The 24,747-nt window shown below is 37.6% G+C and overlaps 2 protein-coding genes across 2 annotated transcripts; both read left to right on the top strand.

Moving 5' to 3' along the window:
- Positions 1-6,835: 6,835 nt before the first annotated feature.
- On the top strand, positions 6,836-14,285 carry LOC103710634. The gene is made up of 5 exons (XM_008796448.2): positions 6,836-6,974; positions 7,096-7,299; positions 7,397-7,522; positions 9,383-11,791; positions 13,257-14,285. The coding sequence occupies exons 1-5, from the start codon at positions 6,923-6,925 to the stop codon at positions 13,871-13,873; spliced, it is 3,408 nt and encodes a 1,135-aa protein (XP_008794670.2). The 5' UTR covers positions 6,836-6,922; the 3' UTR covers positions 13,874-14,285.
- Positions 14,286-15,856: 1,571 nt separating this feature from the next.
- Positions 15,857-24,149, top strand: LOC103710618 (FK506-binding protein 2-like). Its single transcript, XM_008796434.4, has 6 exons — positions 15,857-16,014; positions 16,128-16,177; positions 18,304-18,366; positions 21,310-21,400; positions 23,429-23,533; positions 23,776-24,149. The coding sequence occupies exons 1-6, from the start codon at positions 15,960-15,962 to the stop codon at positions 23,868-23,870; spliced, it is 459 nt and encodes a 152-aa protein (XP_008794656.1). The 5' UTR covers positions 15,857-15,959; the 3' UTR covers positions 23,871-24,149.
- Positions 24,150-24,747: the final 598 nt, after the last annotated feature.

Here is a 24,747-nt window from a genome sequence, read left to right as displayed (position 1 = left end):
TGCAACTCCAACAGAATTGAACTAGCCTGCTATCGAAGGATCGCCATGCAACGAGATACTAAACCGGATCGAGCCCGGGATCTTCTTGGAAATGGGAAGATCTAGGATAGGCGGCCAACCTCCTGGAGAGAGCGATGTGCATGGACCAGGTGAGTAGGGATGTAGCTCCGTGGACCGCTCGTCGGGCCTGATAGGTGGTGGTATCACACCCTTCTCAAAGGAACCGTAGGTGAGACTCTCGTCTCATACGGCTCCGTCCTGGAATCTGGACCTCCCTAAGGCATGATATCACATCAAAGATCCAATTGGGTCTGATGAGAACTATCATATGCATCATGGGTTAAAATCAACATGAATGACCTATTTGGGTAATCTTGCAAGAATAACCATAGAGAAATAGCGATGATAAGGGAGATGAAGAGGCTCCAGAATGCAAGAAAAGAAAATAAGAAAGATTAGAGGGGGAGGAGGAGGGGGAGGGGGGCATCATGTTGATGCGTTTTTGCTTACCTAGTCCCACTAATCTTGTAGGATTAGCCAAACATACCCTAATGAAAAGGCTGATGGCACAAGCATTATTGGAAGGAACTTGTTGATGGACTCTTCCTTGGTTGCTGAAGTAAACTCTATGAAGAAGACTCTTCGCATTGCTGATAATATAAAAGCTACCTACATAATCATGGAAAGTGATTGTCTTATCTTTTTAACTATTTGAAAAGTGGTGAGCCTGTTCTATGTGAGGATCCATACCCTTACACAGAATTAGACAAATTCCACATCAGTTCGAGTTGATATTTTTGGGTTGCATGTAATGTGAAGATAATCAATCAGTGGGTTGATTAGCCAATCATGATAGGTTTTGAATCATGTATAGGTTATGTGATATCATATACCATTTAACCTCCAAAATATACTTATAAGAATGTACCAAATGTGACATGAGTACCTAAACATTGCTCATGTATAATGTGGCTACATATCTTTTCATTTCCTTATCAAAATATAATCAATAGTAAGAATCTAAATATGACTAATCTAGTTCCCCGCGCTGGCTTGTCAAGACAAGCTTACTTGAAGATAAATTTATTTGTCACATTCAACCATTCCTATTAATAGGGCTGCAAATAGGTCGGGTCGGATCGGGTTCTGAATGACCCTGATCTGATCCGGTTTCTTATTCGGATTCTAATTTTGGATCCAGATCCGATCCGGTTGAAAATCGGGTCGGATCAAGTCGGGTCCGTGCCTACAAATTTTGATTCGAATTGGGGTCGGGTCCGAGTCTATGTATTTTTATATTCAAAGTTGTACTATATAATAGTAAATAACATCAAGCCCGACCCAACACGAAAAATAAAATGAGTCCAAATTTAGGACCCGACCCGGCCCCTCGGGTCCTAAAATTCGGGTCGGATCTTACGCGGGTCGGTCAGGTCACGGATCGACCCAATCCATTTGCAGCCCTACTTCTATATAGATCTTTACTAAAATGTCTATGCGAATTTGAACCCTATCAATGTGTTGTTGACAAACCACATAATTGTATTTTAACAGTTTAATACTTTTCCAATTGAAATAGTTTATCTTCCCCCTGTTTTATTTTTAAGCGAATCTTTTTCATCAATTACATTCCATATGCATCATGCTATCTAGCAATGTGTCATTTGTCTTTTATTTTTCTTTAAACATAGTTGCATGTGACATTTTGCGATAAAGCAAACATGTAATCAAACTCCAAGCTTTTTACATTATTTAGCAGTAGATAGATGACCTTAACGATCTTAACAGTTGCAACTTAGCAAAGTGCATTATGATCATAGGTTGCTCTTCAACTTTTTTATTACACATCAGAAGTAACTTTTGTACATGGATGCACCCTTTGAAAAATATATAACAAAAAAGTATTTTGTACGAAATGTATGGTAACAATTTTTGAAATATGCTTTTACAAGAAGAAAAGTTAAAAAAAAAAAAATTAGGAGAAGCTAAAAATCCTAACTTTTGGCTTCTCCTTTTATTCTATAACTTTTTTAGAAAGCAGAAACAATATCATACTTGGGAGCCAACCATCTGGTTATCATTTTTTTTGCGACAGAAGGGAAAATGATTTAGTTTAGTTAAGTTTATGGCATTACTTTAAGATATTACCTAGGAGTGGCAAAAGTTAACCCAACCTGCAAAGAGGATTAGATATAACCCTATTTTGGTTAGATGTAGGTCAAATTTGTTTAACCGAACTCTAAATGGATCATGTATTCATGAGAGCTCTGACTAGACTCATGTTATGAGAGTAGAGCTTTATTTGAATTGGAACGATTTATGCTAGATTGAGATATGACGTTGGATTTCTTTCTTTTAAAAAAAAAAAAGTTGCACTATTCTAAAGCTAATTATTCAAATCAGCTTGAGAATAATCACTAAAAGTTTGTAAGAATTTGGTTAGACATGTTAGTTGTCTTATAAATTGAACATAGCAAAATAGATTATAAGCCGGACGGGTCAATTTAGATAACAATCAAATTATGTCAAAAATCAAAGATAATCGGTGTCAAATCATGAGTGAGAATGGTTCAACAAATTTTTTTGATCTGATATCCAGTTGGATTAGATACAATCTAAGATGTTGTATATTGCCCTCACCTGGCACAAGCTTGCTGTGCTTGAAGTTATTGCCACTCTTTTGTAATTTAAAAATTTTTTATTTTTTGATACAATGGTGACTCATGCTGAGCATACATAAGTACAACAGATAAAGTCAAAAAAAAATTTGATGAAGAGAAAACAGAACAAACTTATGATTTTTTTAAGAGTTTTTTTAGCATGAATATCTTTTCAAAATTAATATTTGCATATATACCTTCGTAAAACACTTGGCTATTCTACTTTTTTTTTTATTTTTGCATATGTACCCATACTATATAATGAGGTTAAAAAATTAACAGTTTCAAGTTAAAATGACTAAAATATCCTTAATGGGTATATATGCAAATAGATCACGATCCCTCTAGCAGAAAAGAAGACAAGAATAATAGTGTAATTTTAAAATTTTATTTTATTTTTAATTGATATAAATTTGATTTTTCTCAACACCGTTAGAATAACCGTTATATTAGGGGTATATGTACAATAACAGAGTTTTACGAGGGTACATATATGCAAATATCAATTTTGGAAAGATATTAATATAAAATCTGATATTTAGAAGACCATTCTTGCAAAGAGACACCAAGGTATTCATGCAAAATCTGATATTTTGATGGTTGGCCGGCCACTGCCTAGAGACACCAAGGTAGCTGGGTCTCGTCTCAGCCCCAAATAGATCAAGGGACCGAGACATGTGAGTGTGAGAGAGCCCACACCAGGCTATCAGTGGACAAGTCCAGGTGTCAACTTTGATGAGGTAGGAGCAAGCAAAACATGGTCCCTATGTTGCATGTTTCCACAACATGGGATTTCTGGCCATTGGAGAAGAGAACCAAAAGCTAAGGCCTGGCAGGTGGCAGTTGGATAGGGTATATATGGCTCAATATATAGTTTTGGGGATTGAGGCCATGGATGTCATAAGATTACAACAACCATTAGCATATTATAATGACTTTAGATTTCATCCATTGCATTCAAATGACATGTAGAATTATAAAATGACAAGTGTTATATGCATGGTTTATGATGATGGTTGTTGATATAGCATCATTGAGCATTTACAATGATGTCATTAGACATTTTCACTGAAAGATGAGTGTGTTTATTTGGTCATTTGCCAACAGAGGATGAGGGGTAATATTGATAAACAGAAAGATGAGCACTATTTTTTTCCATGGGTGGAGTTGGGTATCATATAATTTGTTTCTAATAGTAGTTTGGATGTAAATAATGTATACATTTTTTAAAAAAATTACTGTCATCATAATAATGTTTAAAATTTTAGTGGAGTGTGCTTCTAATGCAGAACAGAGAGAGAAAATTATTTGTATACTTTAATATAACATCAGAGGTGGTACCACAACTCTCTCTCTCTCTCTCTCTCTCTCTCTCTCTCTCTATATATATATATATATATATATATATAGCTAAAAAGAAGGGCTAGCTTGACCCCTCCTCTCCTAACATCTCTGAGAACATTAACATGCTGCATCTAATTGGATGTGGTAAAATAAGTCAATCAGAAATTTGGGCCAACAGCACACCATATCTTTAATGAGAGATAACATGCATGTATATGCATGTATACATACATGTATGCATGCATATGCACACTTGTGCACACCAGCATCATAGCTTGTATATGATGCACTGCAACTTTTTCAATGTGGAACTATAGGCTCATACCTAACACCAGAAGGATTCTGACATCATAAAATAGGAAGGTTTCCACATGCTTCTTTGGCATTTTTGTTCTCATGGTAGAATACAAATTCATGTACATAGATGGCAGTAAGGAGATGCACCACCATGTCCAAGTCACCTCATGAATTTTGTTCTGGTCAGCTTGGAACTTGAGATCTTTTTCATCTCCTGGCAGAGGGGAGTGGAGAAGTGAGAACAACTCCAGCTAATTTAAATATATATAATTTTTTTTGGCAAAATATTAAGTTATAGCTTAAAGTTTAATTTCAAAAAGCAAAATTATGGTTTATTTCCACACAGTTGTTTTTTCTTATTCAAACCACTTGGATGTCTCATCCGAGTTTTAATTAAAAATTATTTTTTTTATTTTCTAAATTTTAGTTGTTTTAAGCGTTTAAAGTATCTTTTTTGTGCGATGCCTCTTTAAGAAGAGCTGTGACTCTTTGAAAAATAACGTTCGTTTTCAAAAAAATACGGTGTTTCTGAAACATTACGTATCTTTGGAATCATCACATCTATTCGGTCTTCTGAATGGAGTTTATAAATAGACTCTTTCGAGATTAATCCAAAAACAATCCAACTTTTTCTTTTACCGATACCTTGTCTTTCGAGAGTTTCTTCCACAGACAAAGAGTTCTTCTACTCTTTAACTTTTTATTTTTTATCTTTTATTCTTTTTTGGACATCTGAAAGAATTGATCGGATTAAATCTCCTCAACGATCGTGGTTGTTAAAAGAAAGATCGGGTTGAGTCGAGTTGTTATACCTTAGAGACGAGATCGCCGCAGATTTACACATAGGGGGCGAATCACGTTCTTAGAGCAATGTATATCACACGTCTCGATCCAGACAAATTTTTTTTAATCTTCTATTTTTATTCTAATAAATTATTCTTTCATAAAATTTTAATAAAATAAAAAATATATCAATTTTTAGTCAAAATATTTTCAACATCAACTACCAATTCTATAACACAACTTACTTCATGGAAACTGACCAATTTTACAAGCATCAGTTAACCAAGAGTACCAAAATAGTATCATGTTATTATAGGTTGAATTTATGGCATGCATACAGTAGCACAGTCTGTTAAATAATATATTTTCTGAACCAGTTGTTCGACAATATTATTTTTGTAGGTACTTGTAATGCAGACAATGAAAACATTACAACAATTTTCATTTGTCATATATTTGATATCATATATTGATTTCCTAGCACTACTAATTTTCTTATTTTCTTTTCATGATATCTTGACTCTTACTTTTTGAAATCTTAGTGTATTCGTTACAAAACCTCTGCAACCCAAGCTGGAGGACACATTGCTGATTTCCAAACACCAAAAGATACAGCAATGGGATTTAAGATGGATCATGGAGAAACAACTAAAAACTTTGACCCTCGGCTCATCTAATTACTATCTCTCCAAGCCAAAAAAAAAAATTCATACATGACATGCACTACATGGCTATGGATACTGCCAAATACAACCACTCGTTTATATAGATTTTATTCATCAGGCGCTTTTTCTGTATAAGTACCTAAGATCTATCCAACAAATATCTGATGTGGGACTAAACACAGGCCCGCATAGGTCCTTACATACTCTCTCCATTCAAGCCCGGTCGTCCTCGTCAGGCTAAGGATTCAAATCCATTCAAATCTAATCACAAATACCATGATTGGCTTATGGTCAGCCTTAATGGATCTGTGCTACAGTGTCTTCTAGTGCACATAGGTTATGGGTTGGATCCGCTCTGATTTTATTTGTAACAACTTAGGACCTCATCCAAAATAGCTAGCCGGAAGGTATTATTTGGATTTCTTGATCCTGTATAAGTATCCAAGATCTATCCAACGAATAATCGATGTGGGACTAAATACACGCCCGCATAGATCCTCATAGCTATAAGGATATAATTTCTACCCCTAGCCCTAAACAAAAGCCAAGAGAGTCATATTACCTCACTTATTTACGTCCAATGAAAGCAACAAACCGGGGAAGCGAAGAAAGGGACAAATAAAGGCGAATCCCGTGCTTTGCCTCCTCCCAGCCCGGGAAAACGACATCCCATCTCCAGGCACTTAGCGTAAACTATTATCACACGCCTCCGCATATCCATTATATGCAATCCCATATTTATACCATCTTTCAAGCCTTGAGGAAGGCATCCAACGGTCGCTTATTTCCCGCATATTCACTTCTATACGCGATAACGTACGACAAAATAAGTCCCGGATCCCCCTTTCATGCGCGTGCACATGGGGAGCATCTCGATTCTCGACCGTATCCGTGTCTGATACTACTCGCGTCTCCACATGGTAAGTTCCCGTGTCCAGCGCGTCCTTGACCGTCTGATCGTGATACCCCGAATCTCCACTCGATCTAGAACCCGACCAAATCCAATCCAACGATTAAATACCAAAAGCGTCACCACACCGAGGTTCCCATATATAATCTCCGTTTCCTCCCTCCCCTCACCGCCTCCTTTAAAACACCCCAACGACTCCCGGACTGTCTTCCTAAAGAATCCAAAGAGTAGGAGGAAGAGAGGAAGCGCCGGCGTCGCCATTGATGGGTTCTCGTGAAATGGAGACCGAGGAGAAGCGAAGAACTCAGCCCTCAGGTTTTCTTCTTCTTCGCTTTTTCTTTTTTTTTCTTTTCTCCCTTGGATTCTTCTTGGAATGGAGTTTCTTGGGGTGGGGATTTCTTCGACTGTGAGTTCTTTTTTGGTGATTCTTCTAAAGGGCATGAGGGAGCGGTGTGCTACAAGTGCGGTTGGGTCTACCCCAACCCCCATCCCAGCGCCAAGCAGCGGAGGGCCCACCGGAAGCACTGCGGGACCACCGCCGGCGCCACCGTCTCCACGGCCGGAAGCGGTGCCGGAGGTGGTGGCGGGAAGACGGCCTCGGATGAGGAGCTCTCTGACGAAGACCGCCGCAAGAACTCTGGTACGGGTTTCTCGGTTTATTTTTCCAGTTCGACTCTTAATTATGCACGAGATGGTGTTTTTGTGGACTGAATTCTTGATATTCTTGATGTTGGCAGTTGAACTGGTGGTGGAGGATTCGAAGGTAGCGATTGAAGAGGGGAAAGGAGTAAAATGTTGCGTAGAATCTGAAGGAGAAGTAGGAAATTTGGGTAAAGATGCGATCTTGGAGATTAACAATGCTGGTACGTGGATTATTATGTCCGTATTCTTCCTGACTCAAATGTAATGAGTTTTCTGAGGGTTCTTTCTCAAGTTATGATTTGTTGAATAATTTTGGCCGTGTGTTATAGAATTAAATTTTAAGTGAAGTCGGCAACCGTTGCCGACTTCACTTAATTTTTTAAAATATTTTTTTGTAGTTTGAAAAAATTATTGCATACTTAACTTCAATTTTTCAAAATAAAAAGCGCTCTATAACTCCATTTTTGAATGAAATTGGAAACCAGATGTGGGGCCCCTCATCCGCCTCTTTGCATGGCTCCCCAGCCCTCCGTGGTCCTTTACCGGCCTCTGCCAGATGTCTGCCACCCTCCCTCCCTTCCCCTCCCTTCCCCTCTCTCTCTTTTTCTCTCTCCTACCCTCTCTGCTGTATCAGTACGGATCCAACGCGAAATGGCATGGGGGCATACCAAACCATGCTGCTAGGCAACCGATCCGAGCCCCAATATCGGCATACAATCCTTGGTTGGAATAGTGGTATTGCGCATTGGATTGTGAAATGCTGTTTTAGAATATATTTGCAGCGGTACCTACATCCTTGATAATGTACGAAGTTTATGTTTTTAGGTTGATGGTACTAGAAAAACAAAAAGAAGCCTTCAACACTAGTATAACAAATAAGTCAACGTCATGCTTTCTTTCCTTGCACTTAATGCTAGATCTTGAATTGCTTATCTCAAAGAGTTAGAGGTATAATATAATTCCTTTCTGTCTTAACATGTTGTTGATAATATTGAATTTGATCATGATGCCTCAGATAATGATAATTAATGAAGATCTGTTTTGGAAGATTGAACCCCCTTATAGGTGGGATCTGAAAAAATTCCTGATCTGAACAGAATCCTTATGTTTGAACTGGAGAGGTCCAGTTCATGTCACCCCTGGCCCAGTCCAATCACCTGCCACAATATACAGATTGCTGGAGATTGCATTGGATCTCTCCAGAGAATCCAAACTATAATTGGACTTAAATGCACCTATTCAAAGCAAAATATGACTCAGAAACTCAATACCATATTAGCCCTTAAATCAAGTATGAAATTGACAGGATATATAAGTACCTAACCTTCAGATAAATGATCTAAATCTAAGAAACCTAGGACCTAATAAAACAGAAAATTAGCTGAAAAGAAGACCAAAAAAATTCAACATATCAATTCAAACCTACATTAAACCTAAAACACATAAATAACTGCATGGATCTGTTCTGAAACTTTCTGTTTAATATAAACCATGACCTGTTTTACCCACATATGATACTGCTAAAATAATCCAAAACTGGGCTCTTCCAAGTTCTCTGTCGTATAAAATTGCACTCACATCAGAATGTAGGGTCCAACTGTCTTAGCTTATCTTTTTTTTTTTTTCTGATGTACATTTTGTCCTCAGTTCTCGCTGTGCATTTCTAAACATACAAACTATGGTTGTGTGTTGTTTGTGTTCCCATATACCAGAAAATAAAGTGGAAGAAAGAAATGATATGAATTTGGAAAGATCCATTAATGATTTTGGGGAAAATTCTGACAACCATGTAGATTTACACGCAACCTTTGTCTATTTTATTGTTATCCCTTTATGCATTGAAACATCTGGGTCTTTTTCTTCATTCTTTAGTACGTCATTGTTGATAAGTAAATATGCTTTTCGAACCATCAAAATGAACTTACTTGTTTATATTGATGCTGATATTATTAGGAATTCTTGTTTGTCTTAGTAAAGTAAAACTTTCAGATGATGCTTTCTGATCTTTTGACACTAATTCATTGCGGGAAGCATGGTCCGTCAAAGTTCTGGGACTTAAAAATCTAAAGTTCCATCTGCAGATAATACTCTGGAACCATATGTTTTGCTTCATGGCAGCCAAGTTAATGGTCCTGGCATTCAATGCAGTGCAAGTCAATTGGAAAGTGACAAACACTTTGATAATATTGCATTGTCCTGTAATGCTGATGTGTCATATAGTGTGAATGTGGATGTTGCTACCAAACATACAGAAAGCTCTGTTTCTTCTGTATTAACCAAAGCATCTGTGGTTGCTTCTGAAAAGAGACAAGATTTTGCTAGTGCTCAGTCCAAGATTAATAACACTGTGATTGTCAATGGGGATATTAATGGGGATATTCCTGTTTCTCCAACCCTACTTGGTAATCATGCAAGTGATTTCTCTATTTTAGACTCACAATTACAGAAGATGGATGGGTGTGTGGAGATCAATGCCCTATTAGATCATGCCAGAGTAAGCACTCTGATGAACATCTTCCCTGATGAAGTTTCAGCAAGTATAAAGGAACCCAATTCAGATCCCTGCCATGCACAGGATGAGCAAACTGATGGAGGAGGACAACTGTCTCAAAATCAATTATTATCCAAGGCTGGATCATGCCTAATGGAAAATAATGATGGTGAGTGCCTGGATGCTTCTGCTCATTCTGATCGAACTGAGTATCAAAATGGTAAGCCTGACAAATGGAAGGTGAATGGGAATGAACTGGAGAATATAAATGCTTTACAAATGCCATCAAACACCCCTCTGGGAGAAATTTTTAAAATGGAGCCTGGATTTTGTGATGATTATGGATCTGTGGAACCCAACATAACTGTAATTTCTGCTGGTGCTGAGGCTGGAAATGAGCTAAATTTTCATCTGGAAGGTGAAGCCTCTGAAATCAATGTTCGCCGTCTTGGTACCGGACCCTGTACCGATGCCACACTAGCACAATATCGGTACGGTACGGTACAGAATTTTTTTGGCGTATCGAGTGTCAATAAGCCATCCGTACCAGGTACTGAGCCGGTATGGCGTACCATGCCTGAAATAGTTCCAGTGGTGGAACTGGACAAAGTTGCCAATGGCATCCCTTCAACCATTCAAGTTCATGAGAGCAATCCTCCTTATAAGGACACTGTTTATATCAATGCAGTCAATGAGCTGAATGATGAACAAAGTCGTGAGGATGAGCATGTTAATGGAGATAGGTCTACTCTGGTGGATGATTTTGAACGTGAAGCTGGGTTATCTCTGGCAATTTCTGAAGGTTTTGAAGGGTTAAGATCAGATGGGCTTGAAACCCATTCATGCATTACAATTACAGGAACATCAGGAGTCCAGGAAATAATTTTAGATGATCAAGTTACTGGTTCACATGGAACATGTGTTGCATCAATCCGATTAGAGGGATTTGAAACTGAATTTCAATCTGAAGAGCACTCCTACTCATCAACTGAACTCTTGTTATGTGATAATATGGTGGCTGCAGAAGTCAGTGGTGTTGCAACATCTGATTTTAGTCAAGCTAATGTAACAACTAAGATAAGTAATGAAATTCAACTTGTTATTGATGAAGAAACAAAGGTTAGTAATCATTTTAGTGCAGGGGAGCTCAAACAGGAAATATGTGAAGAGGAAAGTTGTCATTCAACAAAGACTTATCCTCAACTGAAATATGACACTGTGGAATCAGAGCCCCTACCTTATGAGTATATTGGAGTGAATCAACTGGAAAAGGGCAAAGATTTAAGTGCATCCACTCTTTTGGATCATGTCTTAGGCTTAGAACATAATGAAAATAATTCCAGGAACTTGGAGAATAGAACTGAAGATCATTCAGATCAACTAGAACACGAAAAATTTCTTCCAATAAATTTTACAGAATATATAATTGGGGATGATACTGATGTTCCTGATATGAGAATGAAGCTTCAAAATGATCACACAAACACAGCGAATAGCCTTTCAGAAGAACTTCATGATGAATTGGATGACGTCAAAGTTCAGACTGAGCGTATGGAAAACTTATCTGGATCTCAGCTGGGACCTCAGAATGGCTTTCAGGATGATTCAATGGTCACTTCAGTTGGTGATGACAATAATTGTTCCATTCCAGAAACAGGTGTTCAGGTTCCATGCATTCAAACAGAAAATGGTCTTGCCAAACTATCTGGTGAAGAACCAGACTCAAAAGAAAGCAGTGTTCATTTATGTATTCACAGTGCACAAGATTTCACACTCGAGGGGCACGTCACTTCATCAACATCGGTGGAGTCATCTTTTAAAAATACCATCACTTGCAATGACTTGGAAATGGATGGTATAACTGGAGTTGCTTCTGGTGTATGTTATCAGTCCCTGCAAGAAGAACATGTCCGTGGTGAACCTAAGCAACAGCCTAATGTCTCAGCAGATACTAATGGCCAAACGGACAGTGTTGAAGAGATACAGGGCTCTGTTTCAGGCAAGAATTTATCCCTCAATTTCATGTTATGTTTGACTTCCTAAGCTGCTTGAATGAGAGTTTCTTTAGTGCAGTTTATCTTCAACACAAAAATTACTTCAATTACTTGTGGTTGGATATAAACTGCTTTAAGCTTAAAACATCATAATATCTAATAATTTTTAAAGAAGGTGAGTGTTGACATATAGAAACTGTTTGTTTCTCTTTTATTACATTCAACATTGGCTATCTCATTAGCCATTTGATTAATTAAATGTATTTAATAAACATTAATGCCCATGTTACTGTATTCAGCTAATGTACTTATCTCTTTGTGAAAATACAAAATTGGATTTTCAGACTTGGTGGCACATATATTATTTTAAACTCAAGAAAATAAGTCTTGTCTAGATTTAAACTCAAAACGACGAAGCTAATAGTCTGATGAGTTCCTTTGAAACACAACTGTTGAACCTGGTTGTAACAAATCAAATTTTGGGACTTAGTTCGGGCCAATTACTTACCCCTAGAAGTGCATTAGTTTTCTCTTGCAGTCTACCACGTGGGTTGACTTTAATGATTTTATGTATCTTTTAGTTTTTTATCCTTTTCAATATAGATGAGTTTTGGATTTCTAATTTTTATCCTTTTCATTGTAGATGAGTTTTCGAGTTAAAAGATGCTCATTAAGTTTTCTTTTATGTATTAAGAAATATTCCAGACTACTTTGTCATTTGAATCCAATGTTATACCTTACCTACTTCTCTTTCATATCCATACAGTTACAATCTCATCAACATGATATGAAACTTCCACTTTCAAATTTTAGATTAGGATGGACACAGCCACTGTTGCAATAAAAACTGAAAGACAATAAGTTAAGGGAGCATGATTATCTGGCATAGAGATCAAAGAAGTGTTAGTTAAGGAGATTGGCTTTGATTTGCATATAAAGCTTTTTCTTTCTTTCTTTTTCTTTTTTGCTTAAGATTACTGCTTCAGTCAAAAATTTTGCACTCAATAGCTGCAATTGACTATGAAGTATACAATTATTGTTAGCTTCCAGTAGTTGTGTCGACCTATGGGATTTTATTGGAAAGTCAAGTAATTTAATCCTCTGATTTAACATATGATCGCATCCTTGTCTTCAACATCCTTCCAAAATGAATTAATAATCTGCTTTAATGTGTTTTGTTACCTTCTGGTAGAAATTATGGTTTCGTTGACCTGTGATTAAAAATTTTATTTCAAGTAGTGTCTCAAGTCGCAACTGAAGAATTCACCTGTTGTGTGTGTCATGGCCTATGTTTCTATAAGACAAGTTTTTTTACAGATTTTCCTTTGTTTTTGAACATGGATACTGTCATGTCATTTTTGACTCATAGCAATGTAATCAATTGAAAATATATCCATAAATGTTTTTCTTATTTTCAGCCGTCAGCCTGTTTTCCTGAAATTATATTTGTTTGTTTATTTGTTGCTACAGATGGGATAGTACCACCCATAAGACATAGAACAGATGGAATATCCATCCTTGAGCCACAAATTCTGTCGCCTGCAAAAACCCAGACTCCAGAAGATCTTTGTACTTCTAATGTAGAAGAAGGTTCTCTTCCAGAGAGCTGTGACATTGACAGTGTTATTTTTAAGGAACCTTCTTTCATGACCCAAGTGGAACCTGGTAGACTATCAGTTTCTCATGAGATCCAGTCGATACAGAATTCACAAGGTGAATCTGAAGCTGGAAAGAAGAATGAAGAGATAACTGCGAAGGCTGCAAGGTGGAATTCTGGAAAAGTTCATGTTCCCTTGAAAACCCTCCTTGCCAAGGCGAACTTTGAGAACCAGCAGGTAGCAAATGCCCGAGAGCATGACAAACCATTGGAGGAGGACAAAAGTCGGGCCTCGCAGGATGAGAGATGCACAGCAAAGGCCTGGAGTTCCAAAATAGCTTCTGAGAGGCCTACCGAGTCCTCTCTTAGTCGAGCAGATTACAGCGAGTGGAATTCTCCCGCGAGGCTTCCTGTCAATAAGAACCAGAAGAGGAGAGCTAAAGGAAAACAACCATGGGTATCATTTAGTTGCTGCCCATCCATTTATTGAATTCATCTGTTGTGCCCAGTGGCTGCTCTCTCATAGGCTGGTCACCCATTGCAAATGGAGCAGTGGCCTCACCACTTAATTACTATTGCAATATAGAACCATTATTCTTCGAATTCTGTTATTGCAGATTTGGATATAGACTTATTTGCTGATCTCTGTAAGTATTTAGCTTTGTTGGTGATTTGGTGTTCCCTTTCCTTTCTGGCTTTTGTATAGTGTTAGCCTCAGAACTTCTACCATAAATTAGGGCAATTTCGATGCTAATGGTCAAGTTAGTACAAGGTATCATATCCTTGGATAGGTATCATATCCTTGGATAGGTGTCTTTCGATGTTGTTTCAGTTAAACCAAATTATGAATGGTTTACCTTGTTATTTTATATTTAATCATCAATCATTTTCTCCTGCCTTCTTACATTTCTTTTTTTTTTGTTTGAATTTAATTTGATGAAACATAGCTCGTTTGCGTGCACAGATTTGATCGCCCTGCAGACCACTCGGTGCCGGCAGTTAGGTTGGAATCAGTTATACTGGTCTGAGTCCAAATAAGGATCCATGGTTTTTTGAAGTGTGGGTTTTGGTCAGACTGCAGTTGGCAAACACATTCATGGATATGTTTGGCAGATCAAGACCCGGCATTGTGATGCCCATAAAACCAAGCACATAGACATAGTCTGAATGTCTGATGAGATTTCTTTTCTTTAGCCTTCCAATTTACTGTTAAATGAAGAAACCCTGTCCTCACAATAAATATATTGATCAAAAAAAAGCTTAGTGATAGAACACCTTAAAAGCATTTAGATCTTTCTCCGTTCCCCCAGCTCAGCTGCTCAAGCTCGGATTAGCTTTTAGCTTGTAATGATGAATTGATGTCTTTGTTCTTGCAAGAATGCTTGGAACCCAAGAAGAAAAGATTTGATATAGATGTTGCTAGTTCATCCGAGGGGTTAACTTAGCTCCACATTAAGAACGTATGAGGGGATTTTGGGTAGGAAGAGAGAATATATCTGCAGCCTTAAGTGAGGAAACAGTCTTCAGAATCAAACAAATAATGTCACAGATGAAGCAGATATTAATCAACAACAATGTCTGTCGAAGCTGCGGTATCTTCGCCGTCTTGGTGCTAGTCTCTGATCTTGTGTTTGGAAGCAGAATGGGGATGAATAAATCTTTTGACTTGTTCCATCTCTTATCATCCAAACAATCATTTGGGTAGATTGTGAGATAGGCGTGGTTGGTAGATCAACATTCCTTGCTGCAGGAAGATTAGTAGGGACCCGTGCCTTCTTTCGAGCTATATATATGTCTATCAGAAGTTAAAGACTAGATTGCTTTGGTGGATCGACATCCCTTGTTGCAGGATATATGAAGATTAGTAGGGAGCCATGCCTCCTTTCAAGCTATATGTGTCTATTAGAAGTCAAAAGACTAGTTTGCTTTGATAAATCACATCCCTTGTTGTAGAATATATAAAGAATAGTAGAAATCTGTGCTTCTTTCGAACTATTTATGTCTATCGAAAGTCAAAGGACCAGATTGTTTTTTACATAGCATTTTATGGATTGATTATGACACTAATTTTTGTCCTCTTATGCCATTTTATTTTTTAATTTTATTGAATATATTCGTACTAGAATAGTATTGCTCTTCCGGCTCATCAAAAAAAAAAAAAAAAAACTCGGATATAAATCACTTCTCATTAAGATAGAATATGAATTTCAGAAAAAAATAATAAATACTTCACCCTTTTCTTCTTCCCAGCCTAGTTATCCCATTTAGTATATGGACAACTTACCCCAACAAAAGGTGGAATAATTTAATCCTTCATTTCCCCCTGGAGTTTACTTTATTTAATCTAATTATTCTGAACCTTTTTATTCTGTGTTATCTTCGTCCACTGGTCCACTTTGTTACCCATCTGATGTGGCAGTCGGCAATTGGTTGCGCCACGACAGAGAAAAGTGTAACGATGGAACTTGGAACTTAACTATGCTCCGCCGGAGCATTATATCTTAGCAGGCCTCTTCCATAACAGCGGAGTCGAGAACATCCGGAAGGCTGCCGGCTTCGAGCGAGAAAAGAAAACCATGGCGAACCTTCATCTCTGGGTCGTTTTCGCCGCCTCTTTAATCCTGCTTGTTGGTGAGATATCACTGCAGTCTTACTCCTAGATTTCTTTTTCTTCGAATCATGCGATCCGATCTCCTCGATATTCTCGAGATTTGTTCCATCTGATCTGCTCTTGTTTTCTTTAGTTTCCGCGAAGAAATCCGGCGATGTAACGGAGCTCCAGATCGGTGTGAAAGTAAATATTTATCTCCATTTCTTTCGATAATTCCATTGTTTCGGCTGTCATATTCCAAATCTATAACTTCTAAATGCTGGGGGTGAATAGATATTAGATTAGATTGAATTTTTGGTTAAAAAGTGAGGGTTTTTTTTCTTTAATGATATGAGACAATGATAGTATTTTTTTAACATCATATTTTTGGGATCCGTTGTCAATCAAAGAATTAGATCTTACTTGAACGAATATAGATTAGTTTGGATTTTGGTTCAAGAAAAGATTCTTTTCCCTACCGGATGAGATAATACTTGATTTTTTGTTTCCTTTAGGTTTTTTTTTTTTAAGAGATTCGTTGTTAATGATAAGGATTAGAGTTGTATCATATGTTGGTTGAAATGTTTTTTTTCCTTTTATAATGTAGATGTTACTCTGTTGAGGGGTATTACATGCAGGGGAGAATGGTTAGGTTTTGTAGTTTGTACAGTCTGATGAAAGATCAAAGATATTATAATTTTCAAATAACATGGAGGGATAAGTTAGATCACATAGCTAGTTACCAATTTTACTTTAATGGGTGTAAAAGGTCTGATTAAGTAATTGCAGTGAGGACAACCTAAGAATAAAATTCTTTAATTGCCTTTTTGGAAAGAATGATGGAAACTTTTCTGCATATAAAAACCCAAAAAACCATGATTTTGGAGAGGTATGCTTGGCGTTAAGTTCATCAATCTGATAAGTGCAATGATATGCAACAATTTTTCATCGCATGATGTTCATGGCGGTGGTTGCAGTTGTGAGGTTTATGCTAATCTTCTAATCTGATAAGTTCGCTGCTAGATCCAAAGGTCTGATTGGTTGTATTGGATGCTGTTGCACGCTACTGAATTGGTTGGGACCAGCTAGGAAAGATGTCAAGTGTATTCTTAACATAAAGTACGTTCTTTCTCTGCTACAAGAATCCTAGCTGCAGTAACTTTTTCTAAGGGACTGATTAAGGGAAGAATCAGCCCTTTGTTAGGTGCTAATTCTCTGCTTTGAGCAACAATCAGTAATCATCCTTCTTGATAAGGGAGAGGACTAAGATCAACCTGTAATGCAACAACAAATCTGTTCTCCACTCAGATTGTTCTATTTGTCATTTTTTCCTGTAATGCATCAACAAATCAGTTCCAAAGAACTAGGACATCTTTCATGCAGTTGGAGGAACTATTGCTTTCTCCAGCAAAGTTTTGCAGGTTTTGTTCTTGCATTTTGTTGAATTAATCCTCAGGAAGAAGTCTTTTGCTAAGATTTCCATGCATTGTTAACTGCTGATTTTAATTTTTTCTATGCTGTCCATCTCCAAGACATTCCTTCATCATGTGGGTACCATGTGTGGCAGCTGCTTAGAAGAGGATATGCTACAGTGGTATACTACAAATAAAAGGACACTTATGTGTCCATAAAATGCTAAAGTGGGGTAAATAATGCAGCATGCATCTGTAGTAGTTGACACATGCTAAATTCACTCTAGAAGAGAAAAAAGAAAAGGTGTACATTTCTTGTTGTTCTTTATAAGGCTTCAAGATGTTGCTGCAACATTTTATTATGGTTCAGGTGGAAGCAGATTGATATCTGAACTTATCTTCATCTTTGGAGATGACTTTGTAACCAGTTCTACTACCCAGCAAGCTCTATCATTAGGTATACTAAGTCATGTAAAATGACTAATTTGCCATAGATCACCATGCTGAATTGAGATGGATATTTTCATATACTAAGTAAAAAAAAATCATGACCCTTCTGTCAGATGTACTTAGATTTCTTTCAGTATGTGCTAATCCATTACTGGAAATCCATGAATTACACAATATACCTGTACAAACTTAAAGATACACATGCCATGTAAAATATGTTGTTTCTTGCATCTTTAGTTTCTCCTGTTTGCGCTATTGCAATTGTCTTGTAATACAATTTGGCTTCTCTTGTTCCTGGTACGAGTTTCAATCTTGCAGCATTCAGGCCCCAAAAGTTAATGTGATCACACAAGTTGCTAAAATATGCAGATCTAGTAGAATATATATTTTTTATACCTAGGGCTTCCAACTTTGTTGTTTGCACTATTATATCTATCTATTTATTTACTTTGGCTTTTGTAACTGCAGTACAAGCCGGAGTCATGCAGCATCCAAGCTCACAAAGGTGACAGCATTAAAGTACACTATCGTGTAAGTAGTGATGTAATTTATGTATCTGTACAATGGATGGTGCAATAAATAACAAATTAGGATCTCTGAGATTCAAATATTCCACTTTATATGTTTTGTTTTCTTTGTTTTTTTTCTATTTGCCTTCCTTCTCCTGGACCTACTGAGTAAGACTAATGGGTCAGGGTTAATATAGTTGCGTTGTGTAATCCACCATGGTCTTATAATATCCTATAGATAATAAGCAGGAATTGAGAAGCTCTCAGCCTCAAGGTTGTTATTTGATTGTTTAGAACCTCAAAATTCATGATAGAGAGAAGTGGGCAAATCTTTATCCAAAAGTCACTGCTCATCAAGAGGCAACAAACAAGCCTGAGAGTTAATTTAGAGGTCATGAAGAACATGCTAACACTAACTAAACTCGAAAGCGATCTCATGCCACCACACATTTCTTGGTCTTAGTTCTAAAATCACTAGTGAGTGGCATCTTACCTTTTGCACTGTCAAGAGATAAGGGATTTATTGAGAGCTGGCTGAGATAATTGAGTGTCTATAAGTTGAACGTGCAATCTGATCAACATAGTTGAAAGATCAAACCTGAAGGAAGATGAATATGATGGGAGAAACAAGCAAGCAGTGATTTCGTTGATGCAGTACAAGATGCAGCAAAGATCTTATGCTATGGCGTTTGCAGGGAAAGTAAAGGGGAGAAAGGGCCAATGATGAGTTGATCACTGCACAAGGGACGAAAAAGTGGCTTGCCATTGGGAGGTCAAATCTGAAAAGGAGCTCCATTAGCGGTTTAATTATCTATGAGGCAGGCATGACCAGTGAGAGGCAAGTTTGGAGTTATGTTGCACACATTATTAACAATTATCATGGAATAGGAATCTCTATCGTAAGATCATTGTACATGAAAAGTATTTTTAAATTTTATACAATGAAGTGGTCATGTGCGAGCAATAACTATTGCAATGAAGTATACCATGTTTGTCATCTAAATCACCATGGGGGCATTCTCATCATTGACATATACTTGAGCAAAACCCACTAGCAAATGATCCTAATTAAGTAGTTTGAAAAATGTTTCAAGTTCCATTAATGTAGCCATAGGTGTTTTATTTCATCCTGTATGTTTAATGATTTTAGGAAGATATTGTGATTGTGGAGAATTGAGAGTTTGAGACAATAGGGGGAACATAAGAGAGATGGGGGAAGTTGTATGGAGCAAAGGCCAAGTTTAAAACAAGAGAGGGGTCAACGGTTGAGATGCACTGAGAAAATGATATGAAGGTTATGTCCACATAAAATTAGAACTAACAAAGGGAGTTCATGATATAGTGTGGAACAGGAACATAGGGCATGCACTTAGTGTTTGGAATTCACAGTTATCAATAAAATGAAAAAAAAGCAAGGCAAACTGGTATATCAAAAGATGGCATAATTAGGAGTAGGTAGATTAACAAGCACAAGAAAGTATTAAATATTGTGGTCTTAAAGAGTAATTAAACAATTTTTTATTTTTCTGTAACATTTTCTCTTGTGCAAATTCATTTAATTAGTAGGGTACACAATATTGGTGAGAGGATGTTAATTTTTCACTTGTTTGATCACAATATACTATCAAGGTAGATGGATGACAACAATGACAGAGTAGATATGTATTTATGTGGACACATGACTACAGTATAAGGCTTCATGAAGGCACCTGATCCCTAATCATGTATGGAACACATGCGACCACTGTTATGTGACAAATAGTTTCCTTATAGTCCTGGGTTTAGCTTAACTATCTGTTTCTCCCTAACAGGGCAGCCAAGGATTGGACCTTTATGCTCTTCTAGATATTTTATTATATTCCAACCATTATGAAACAGCTAAAATGAAACACTGTGCTCACATAAATATGCTAGTGCTTTATCCTTATCTATATGCCTTTATCATGGACCATCTCTTTCACCACCATTCCATGCTTTGCACAAGGTTAGAACCTTTTGAAGAAAGAAAATAAAAAAGTTTAATTAATATATAGGTCCATAGTATTGATGGTCTTGTTTGGCCTGAATATTAACAATGACCCATGGGTGGATGTTGAATTCATAAATAGAGAGATGGACTATTTTCTCTTGAGAGGAGAAGACATCTAGCCCTTGCATTTTCTAGCTGTTGGATTTTCTATTTTAAATGGTCCAGATGTATGCACTTTTATATGCTTTTGAAGAGATAGGTTTATGGACTTAAACATGACCAAGTACTTTAGATAGGAGTTAATTACTTGGTTTCTTGACTCGTACTAAACATCAAGAGGCTGCCTGCTAGCATCATGGCTTGCTTTCTCTTCCTTCCTTTTCTTCTTTTCTCCTCTCTTCTTGCACCTCTCCATTGTGCAATGCCACCACACCAAGCTAGCCCAGCCTCCTATTTGCCTGGCACCTACCGTCTTGTCAGTGCTACCCCACCATTAAGGATCTGCTCATGAGGCCAAACCCGAACCTTGTTGCTCAATGTCTACTACTTCAAGGCTGTGCCTCACTCATCCATTTAATTTGCTTGACCACCCACCTAGCTTGTAGCTTGAGTCTCCGGTTTTAAGTGTATAGATGTTCTGCTTTGGCTTTTTTTCTGGGTATTGTTGGTACCCCTCAGGAGTTATGGTTTCTTTTAGGGGTATTTGTTGTATTTTTTCATTATTTTCCCCTCTTGTTTCTTTTTTGAGAAGCTAACGGTTTGGGTGGGAGTCTGAAGCTCTTTTTGATGCAATGTTTTTAATTGATGTTTGGTCTTGGAGGGTCTGGTTGGGCTCTCCTCACTATTCAAGCCTCTAACTTTTATTTTATCTCATTTGCCCATGTACAGACTTCTCTCATTTAGAAATAGAAAGAAAGAATGAAACTACTGTTTCCCCTTCTTACTCTGAAACTTCTCTTTCTTCATTTTCTCAACCACTGGTAATTGATGTTGCAGGGGACTCTCACTGATGGAACAGTATTTGATTCCAGCTTTGAAAGAGGCGACCCAATTGAATTCGAACTAGGTAGTGGCCAAGTGATCAAAGGTATGTCTTCTGATAATCCATTCCTTGTGTTAATTTCTCTTTAAACAATGTCTAAAGATGTATAGCAAGAAGAAAGGCATACCGTTAAATATGGGTGACAGATGAAATAAATACCATTTATGTTTAAGGACTCCATCCATCCTTGGGAAAAATGGGAGCAAGATAGCAACAAGGAACCCCAGCCTCGCCCCTCTTATGTTATCCTTCAATCCAATATCATCTGGAAAAGTTTTTTAACGTCTGTATTTCTCTGAACTTTGAAATTTTTTGTCATTAGGCTTGGGTGCTTTGTAAAGAAGTTACAATTGCTATAACCTATTTATTATTTGTTTACACGTTGCCATGCACATAGATGAGCTACGCTATTTTTTATTTTTTATTCTTGTTTGCTTTTCAAAGTTATAAGAATAACCATATATGATAGTATCACATTTCTGTGTAATAAATATATTGAATATAACATAAAGATCCCAACTTGACCAAGTCAATAATTTCACCTACCAAAGTTGGGGCATTTTTGATAATCAGAGTCGAACCTGTCATGGATTTCCAATCTTTATGGCAGTCAACAAAATTTAGCACTAACATCATTCCATTTGGAAAGGATGAATGAAATTGAAGCCAAATAAAATGGATTGGGAAAAAGGAGGAGGATGGAAAGAGGAGAGCTGAGAGAAGAGAGGCAAGAAATGATATTGGATTTCTTGACTCAAGGGGCAGATACGATGGCAGTTCATTGGGTACCTCTAAATCTTTTACTATAGGAGAGTGAGCATGTTAGCCTCCTCATAATTTGAAGACCGTAATTGTAGGATGATAATGAGAGCATTTCCTTTCTATTAAGAAAAAGACCTCTCAAATATTCTGGAGGGAATCTAAGTATCCAAGCCTTGACTTCCCAAGCCTGCTTGCTGCACCTAAAAATTACCACAGCCAACATCAAAAGTGGAACAGCTAGACAGAAAACCATTCCCTTTGGTTCCTTCAGGAAAAGAATAGCAGTTTCCAAGTATACCCCCCTTGTTTCTTTTCAACTCTTGTACCTTGTTACCCATGTCTCTTTTCACTATATTTGTCCATTGGACTATCCCTCCCAAAGTTTATCTCCTTTGCTTCTTCCCTATAATTTGTCTCTGCCCCCTTGATTATTGCATCCTTGACCCAACTCCATCCCTAGTTCGTAAACTTCGCCTTGGTCTGAAGAACCAATCCATCTCTCTCAGTTATGTCCACAAACCAAGTTTCTCCCCTCTATCCTCCTACAAAGGAACATACAAGGATGTCTTTGGTTCAGAAGAGTTTGGGATGGAGTGCTATGGGGTTTGGTGATAAATTGAGTGAGAGAGCTAGAGAATGAAGGGAGGAAGAGGAGGGAATTATCCTCTGAGAAAAGGAACTCCTAATTATGAAGCATTTGCAGTCACCTCTAGCAAACTTTCAAATATTTCATCATAACTTTTGCCAGTGTGCTCTAATGTGCATGATTCCTAGCACATTGTTAAGCTTCCTCGATAAGTCCCCTGAAATGTCAATGGGTTTTAATTGCTTACATAATTGTAGCTGCTATTTCAACAAGATGTGCTATTTGCTATTTGATCATGCTTTTGATCAAATTTGCACCTATAATATGATCTTGCCTATAATGTGATACTCAACATGATAACAGGAAAGGTTTAATTTTCCCACTTTCTTAGTTTTTCGTTCCTTTTTTTTCCCAAACAAAGAGCTAGAAGCTGTCCTAAGAAGAGCAGAGATTGATATCTAGATGTGAGAGGTTTCTCTCAGTTCCACATCTATCAAACTGTATAAAGCTTGCTTTTAATATTAACAGCACCAGAAGCACAATATTTTTGTCTTAAATTGATATCGATTGGATCATAATAATTTAAAATGTTGATTGTGTCATAATAATTAATCCATTAGCTTTCCTTGTATGCTTTTCACTCATTCAGTTATTGAGGACTTGTACATTTAATTTTGATAGAACTATTTCACTCATCCATGAACTAAGATAATACTGCTCCATAGGGTGGGACCAAGGTCTTCTGGGGATGTGCGTGGGTGAAAAACGGAAGCTAAAGATACCTGCAAAACTTGGCTATGGAGCTCAAGGATCCCCTCCGACCATCCCAGGTATATATTTATTTTTTTACATGTTACAGTTATTCTGCAATACTTTTTTTTTTTTTTTGAAAGCTTTTCATGCATTGCTCACTCTTGGAGAGTGAACCAGCTGATGATGATTACCGTAAAACGTAGAAGGGAACCATCCTGAAGATGGAAGATATATATTTTTTTTCTTTCACTAGTCTCATATTCAATCTCCATGATAGTTTTTTTGAATACTTCTCTGAAATGATCCTGAAAACTGACAGGTGGAGCGACACTTATATTCGACACAGAGCTTGTGGCCGTGAATGGGAAGACATTAGATGGAGACAAATCCGCAAAGGGCAATAGTGAGCTATAGTTCTGTAGGAGTATGGCATTTTGATCTTCCAACTTTGGTTACCTTCCACCAAGAGGAGTGCACCCCTAAATTAGATGGACACAACTCAGTATGACAGGATATAAAAATTGTGGCATTTCGGCATAGGACCTATGTAGCAGCAATCTTTATCTTTGAGAAATGATTTGTCATATGGTGCGAGAGGTTCATTCTTCACCTTATGCGGCACTTTGATCTTCAATATGTCAGCTAGCAGACTTTGCTCACATAAGTTTAGTCCATGCATGGGTTTCACAAGTATATCATAACATGCAATACCTGTTTTTACATCACACAAACATGACAGGATGATGGTAAAAGGGGGTAAGGAATGTGGTAACTTGCGCAACCCTAACCATACCTGCAAGGCTCCCAAGATCGAACCATGCGCATGGGTTTCTCTACTAGAGTAGGTGCAGCTTGACACACATCCTATGTTAGTTGCCATTATCTTGACTGGATCCCTCAACTGCGCATGTCCGCGGTTTACATTCCAGACTGTTTGCAGTGGCTAACACTGTAACACTGCAAACAACCGTTCCAATCAGTTTTGAGAAGATCTGTTAAGCTGGGAAGGACCTCTACCTGCTAGCTGATTGGCTTTGGAGGAAGTATGTGAGGTATTAGAATAGAAGTGGATGATTATCACTCAGAATTGCATCTAGCTGCGGTGATGGAGCCACCACCGAACCATACGCTCTGACAATGTCGGTTGCATAGATCAAGCTTCCATGCAGCTGCTCATAGCTCTGCCAAAGGAACCGTAGCTGGGGAGAAATGCCTTGCACCAACCTTAAGATTCTACCGATACTTTTTTGTCTGAAGTGTCTAAATTGATCCTGGGAGAAGAGTCATGCAG

The sequence above is a fragment of the Phoenix dactylifera genome, chromosome 7, assembly GCF_009389715.1.
Source record: "Phoenix dactylifera cultivar Barhee BC4 chromosome 7, palm_55x_up_171113_PBpolish2nd_filt_p, whole genome shotgun sequence".
Lineage (NCBI taxonomy): Eukaryota > Viridiplantae > Streptophyta > Magnoliopsida > Arecales > Arecaceae > Phoenix > Phoenix dactylifera.
This window is presented reverse-complemented; position numbering and strand designations above follow the sequence as displayed.

Bases quoted from the DNA above. Each gene is read 5' to 3' on its own strand.
- LOC103710634 (XM_008796448.2), top strand. From the start codon at position 6,923: ATGGGTTCTCGTGAAATGGAGACCGAGGAGAAGCGAAGAACTCAGCCC. The intron at 7,300-7,396 runs GTACGGGTTTCT...TGATGTTGGCAG, and splicing joins AGACCGCCGCAAGAACTCTG to TTGAACTGGTGGTGGAGGAT. The intron at 11,792-13,256 runs GCAAGAATTTAT...TTGTTGCTACAG, and splicing joins GATACAGGGCTCTGTTTCAG to ATGGGATAGTACCACCCATA.
- LOC103710618 (XM_008796434.4), top strand. From the start codon at position 15,960: ATGGCGAACCTTCATCTCTGGGTCGTTTTCGCCGCCTCTTTAATCCTG. The intron at 21,401-23,428 runs GTATGTCTTCTG...ACTGCTCCATAG, and splicing joins TAGTGGCCAAGTGATCAAAG to GGTGGGACCAAGGTCTTCTG. The intron at 23,534-23,775 runs GTATATATTTAT...GAAAACTGACAG, and splicing joins ATCCCCTCCGACCATCCCAG to GTGGAGCGACACTTATATTC.